Raw genomic sequence first — 5,682 nt, 5'->3', positions numbered from 1 at the left:
AAGTGAGAAAGCAAGCCACCAGGTCCAGGACATGAACCGCAGTTGGCCATGTGGGAGTCCAGCACTCTTAACCACCACACCACCTGCCTACCCCAGCCCCATGTGTTTTTCAAGTTGCTGGGGCTGAGATTAAAACTAGGGTTGGCCATCAATGTGCGATCTGGCTCCCATAACCGGTAGGCTATAGGGCTGACCTGGGATTAACTTTTTCTTATTCTCAGGTTTCAGTCAGAACTTCCCCAGCCTCATACTTTGTAATGACTATGAAAAAGTGTATTATGAAAATGATAGTAGCACAGAAAAATGCTTCTGATATATTATTAAATGAAACATCATTTATATATGTATTTGTATAAACAGATATAAATACATAGACTATAATCTCACTCTCCCTTTCTCTTTCTCTCTCTCTCTCTCAGATTAAAAGACAAATGGAGAGGACCAGCAGGTGGTATGGCAATTAAGGTGGCTGGATCCCACATGGCCAACTTCAGAGTTTTGAGTCTGGACCCAGTGGCTTGCAAGTCGTGCTGGGTGCTGTATGTGTGCCCAAAAAATCCCACAAGGAGAATGGAGAAGGATTGTGGTGTGGTCATCCTTGCTGTGGGATGATTTCTCTCTTTCACTCTCTCTGTCTCTCTTTCTAACAAGCACATGCACTGATGGTAAAAACCTTAAAAAAAAAAAGAAAAAAAGAAAAGATTGTTTTCTTTGAAATCAAAGCCGCCTTAAGATCATATTATCAGCATCACACAAAAAGGGTGAAGAACCTCCCAGGAAAGTATAAGTAATAGGAGGAGAGCAAGAGAGAAGAGCCCAGCTGTTAGTCTCAGTGGGAGTAAGAGCACCAGCAGCTGGTCCGCTGCTCATAAGCACAGGAGACCGAAGGCCCAGTAAGGGGAAACCAGCAGTGGGTTTTATGATTAGGAAACAGCACATGCACCTAGCAATGACAGTGAGCCTCTGCATCACACTCACCCAGCAGGGCAGCCACTATGCCCACCAGCCCGGTGCCAGCACCCAGCTCCACGGCAGAGCGGCCCCGGAGCTCCACTGCTCCCATCTCCAGATACGTAGAAAGAACCACGGCCTAAGTCAAAACACAGTGTGATTAGGAGTGAGGTCCGTAAGTGCCCCGCCACTGCTGGTTTTAAGGGTTACACACTGGCAGGGAGAGGCTACGCACCTCTTCCATTGGATAGGAGGTTAGAGAAGTATTTACTAAACATCATATCATAATATTTAGTTACATGTGTTATAAAAATGCTCATCTTTAGAGGAATTTAGATTGCTTTAAGCAGATCTCAACCAGGAAGGTTAAGATTTTATTTTATACCAGAACAATAAAATATATTAGTAAAAACAGTATATTCTTTTAAATCTAGGGCTACTTACTGGTCAATTTTAAAAGGATACTTACATTTACACAGGCTAAGAATTTCAATATACAATCTGCTATTACTGCAAGAAGACTGTATTGAACCATTATGTAAAGTTTTGAGAACATGGAAAGGAGAAAAAACCCCTAGGATTGTTAGATCATCCCCTGCTTAATAAGTGACCTTTCTGAAAAACACTAAACCAAAATTAAAGATTAACACATGACACGGTGGACCAGCAGGTGGTGTAGTGATTAAGGCAACTGGATCCCACATGGTCAATTGTGCGGTTTGAGTCTGGACCCAGTGGCTTGCAAGTCGTGCTGGGTGCTGTATGTGTGCCCAAAAAATCCCACAAGGAGAATGGAGAAGGATTGTGGTGTGGTCATCCTTGCTGTGGGATGATTTCTCTCTTTCACTCTCTCTGTCTCTCTTTCTAACAAGCACATGCACTGATGGTAAAAACCTTAAAAAAAAAAAGAAAAAAAGAAAAGATTGTTTTCTTTGAAATCAAAGCCGCCTTAAGATCATATTATCAGCCTCACACAAAAAGGGTGAAGAACCTCCCAGGAAAGTATAAGTAATAGGAGGAGAGCAAGAGAGAAGAGCCCAGCTGTTAGTCTCAGTGGGAGTAAGAGCACCAGCAGCTGGTCCGCTGCTCATAAGCACAGGAGACCGAAGGCCCAGTAAGGGGAAACCAGCAGTGGGTTTTATGATTAGGAAACAGCACATGCACCTAGCAATGACAGTGAGCCTCTGCATCACACTCACCCAGCAGGGCAGCCACTATGCCCACCAGCCCGGTGCCAGCACCCAGCTCCACGGCAGAGCGGCCCCGGAGCTCCACTGCTCCCATCTCCAGATACGTAGAAAGAACCACGGCCTAAGTCAAAACACAGTGTGATTAGGAGTGAGGTCCGTAAGTGCCCCGCCACTGCTGGTTTTAAGGGTTACACACTGGCAGGAAGAGACTACGCACATCCCTCTCTGACTTCAAGGTTCAACTCCCGGTTTGACAGCACAACGTGCCGAGCTGCTGCTGCGAGGTAACCACCTAGAACAAGTGGAGAGACAGAGGACCCCACGTTCCTAACAGGGCCAGCAGTGGTCAGTGTACTGCCCACCAAGACTGGGTCCTGCTAAGTCCAGCAAATTCACTACTGTACTCTTTTGCAGCACTTTTTTTAACCCTTCATTTTTGTCAGAGGGTGCATGTGCTCTCCACCAAGAGGGATGAGGAGAAAGCACCCCCTCCCCATGGGGAATGGTCACCCCACATCCCTTCTCCTCCAGCTCCTCCAGCTGTTTCTCCTTCCAGGATTTTGGGCACATACACATGCACACACACACACAGACACACACACACACACACACACACAGAATGTATCTCAAGCCACAGGGTCCGGGACTAAAACCATGCCATCAGCCACGTGGGATCCAGCCACCTTAACCACTAGACCACTGGCTGGCCCATGGTGTAGCACTTTAATGCCTGAGATTTACAAAACCATCCAGGAAGAACATGAACAACTCATGGGATTCCATTTACCAGCATGTCTAGTTTTTTTTTTTTTTTTAAGGAATTTTTATTTAACTTTATTTATTCTTTTTTTTTTTTTTTCCTTTTTACTTTGACCACAGAAGGACAAAGCGAGAGAGAGTGGTAAAGTGAGAAAGCAAGCCACCAGGTCCGGGACTTGTACCATAGTCAGCCATGTGGGAGTCCAGCACCCTTAACCACCATGCCACCTGCTAGACCCCCAGCATATCCAGTTCTAAACCAGGTTTGGATTAGCAAGTCCTCACTTCACCCAGAGGGAAAAGCAGTGCAGTGGCCATGGCCCCCTGAATGCATCACTGCCAGGCACACCCCACAGGGCCCTCACCGCATGTTCCGAGCATCAGAAACGTACGTTTTGGCCAAATTTCGGATACTTATATGAGTGAGCATTTGCTTAAAATCTTATAAAAAGAACAGTAGACTGTCCTCTTTTCCACTATACAAGATGGCAGGTGAAAAAACTGCAAAGCAGGATACTGAGGAGAAGAAACCTAAAGCCAAGAAGGCTGATGCTAGAAGCAAGGTTAAAAAGGGTGACCCCAAGGCTAAAAAGTCCAAGAAGGGGAAGCCCCATTGCAGTCAGAAACCCGGTCCTAGTCCGGGGCATCAGCAGATACTCCCAGTCTGCCATGTATTCCAGGAAGGCCATGTACAAGAGGAAATACTTGGCCACTAAATCCAGGAAAAGAAAAAGGAGAAGGTTCTTGCAACTGTCACAAAACCAGCTGGTGGAGACAAGAATGGTGGTACCTGGGTGGTTAAACTGCGCGAAATGCCTAGGTATTATCCTACTGAAGATGTGCCTCAATAGCTGTTGAGCTATGGGACCAGCAGTTAGTGTAATGGCTATGTCACTGGACTCCCACGTAGTCGACTGCGGTTCGAGTCCTGGGCCTGGTGGCTTAAACTCACGTCGAGTGCGTGTGTGTGTGTGCCCAAGATTCCAAGAGGAGAATGGGGGAGAAGGGATTGTGGCGTGGCCATCCCCCCTGGGGGGTGATTTCTCACTTTCTGTCTCTCTGTCTCTCTCTGTCTGGCGAGCGCATGTGCCCTATAGCAAAAACCTCTCCAAAAAAATAAAAAAAAAAGCTGTTGAGCCACAGCAAAAAACGCTTTAGTAAGCAGGTGAGAAAGCTGTGAGCTAGCATTACTCTTGGGACCTTTTTTTTTTTTTTTTTTGCTATAGGGTTAGTGCGTTCGCCAGAAAGACAAAGAGATAGAAAGCTAGAAATCACCCCCCAGGGGGGATGGCCACACCGCAATCCCTTCTCCTCCATTCTCCTCTCGGGATCTTGGGCCCGCATGCACACACACCTGGCATGAGTTTAAGCCACTGGGTCCAGAACTGGAACCGCAGTCAACTACATGGGAATTCAGCAACATAGCCATTACACTAATTGCTGGTCCCACTCCTGGGACCATTGTGATCATCCTCACTGGACGCCACAGAAACAAGAGAGTAGTTTTTCTGAAGCAGCTGAGCAGTGGCTTGCTCCGTGTAACTGGACCGCTGGTTCTCAATTGAGTTCCACTGTGTAGAACACACCAGAAATTTGTCATTGCCACCTCCACGAAAATTGATATTACCAAAGTAAAAATCCTAAAGCACCTTACTGATGCTTACTTCAAGAAAAAGAAACTGCGGAAGCCCAGACACCAGGAAGGTGAGATCTTCAACACAGAGAAGGAGAAATACGAGATTTCAGAGCAGCACAATATTGATCAGAAAGCTGTGGACCCGCAAATTTTACCAAAAATCAAAGCTGTTCCTCAGCTCCAGGGCTCCCTGCGATCTGTGTTTGCCCTTACAAATGGAATTTATCCTCACAAATTGGTGTTTTAATTTTTTGCCAAGAACCTAATTAAGTAACTGATCATATAAAAAAAAAAATGAACAGTAGACTGTTAACACAATTTTTTTTAACTATAATTTGTTTTTTATAGTAGCCATATGCTATAATTGGCAATTTTTCTTCTTGGTAAGTATTTACAAGGCTTCCCATTCCTCATTATTATTTATCTGTATTACTCATTTAGAGCATAAGTTTTCACGTAGTGGCCCTGGATACGATTCCTGGAAGTGATATTACTTATTAGGTAAGACTATACTATGATTTTTACCCCTGCAGATCTAACATTCTTTTTTTTTGGGGGGGGGAGATTTTCGCTATAGGGCGCATGCGCTCGCCAGACAGACAGACAGAGACAGAGAGACAGAAAGCGAGAAATCACCCCCCAGGGGAGGTGGTCACGCCGCAATCCCTTCTCCTCCATTCTCCTCTCGGGATCTTGGGCACACATGCACACGCGTCCGGCGTGAGTTTTAAGCCACCGGGTCTGGGATGTGAACCACGGTCGACTACATGGGAGTCCAGCGACATAGCCATTATGCTAACTGCTGGTTCCCTAACATTCTTAATACAGAGCACAGCCTGTAAAACTGTATTTACACCAATCGTTAACTCCACAGTAACTGAGCTCCAGAGAGGCCCTAGGTAATGCTCACTGCTAAGGGTGCAAGTCTCTCTCCTCAAGCAGACAGAACAGTGTTGGGAGAGGCAGAGGTAAAACAGCAATCAGAATTTTGTAACTACTGATATTAGGAATATTAGGACTACAAAAAAATGTAGAGAAAGCACATAATCTTCATTTGAGACTTTATTACTTTACAGTAATCTTCGTGCAACGTTTTCAAAACACTAATTTAATGAGGGTCCAAAGCCATCAGGGCTCCAGTCTCCT

The 5,682-nt window shown here is 45.5% G+C and overlaps 1 protein-coding gene across 4 annotated transcripts in view; it reads right to left on the bottom strand.

Moving 5' to 3' along the window:
* Positions 1-5,682, bottom strand: part of METTL21A (methyltransferase 21A, HSPA lysine) — a 17,408-nt gene that overhangs the window by 9,702 nt on the left and 2,024 nt on the right. For all 4 annotated transcript variants that reach the window (XR_003547945.1, XM_006142441.3, XM_006142444.3 and 1 more), the window contains exon 3: positions 2,151-2,262. Coding sequence is in view for 3 of the 4 variants with exons in the window: in XM_006142441.3 (XP_006142503.1) it covers positions 2,151-2,262 (112 nt within the window). In the remaining variant the exon portion in view is untranslated. The remainder of the gene's footprint in view (positions 1-2,150; positions 2,263-5,682) is intronic.

This window comes from Tupaia chinensis, unplaced genomic scaffold, assembly GCF_000334495.1.
Source record: "Tupaia chinensis unplaced genomic scaffold, TupChi_1.0 Scaffold000076_1, whole genome shotgun sequence".
Lineage (NCBI taxonomy): Eukaryota > Metazoa > Chordata > Mammalia > Scandentia > Tupaiidae > Tupaia > Tupaia belangeri.
This window is presented reverse-complemented; position numbering and strand designations above follow the sequence as displayed.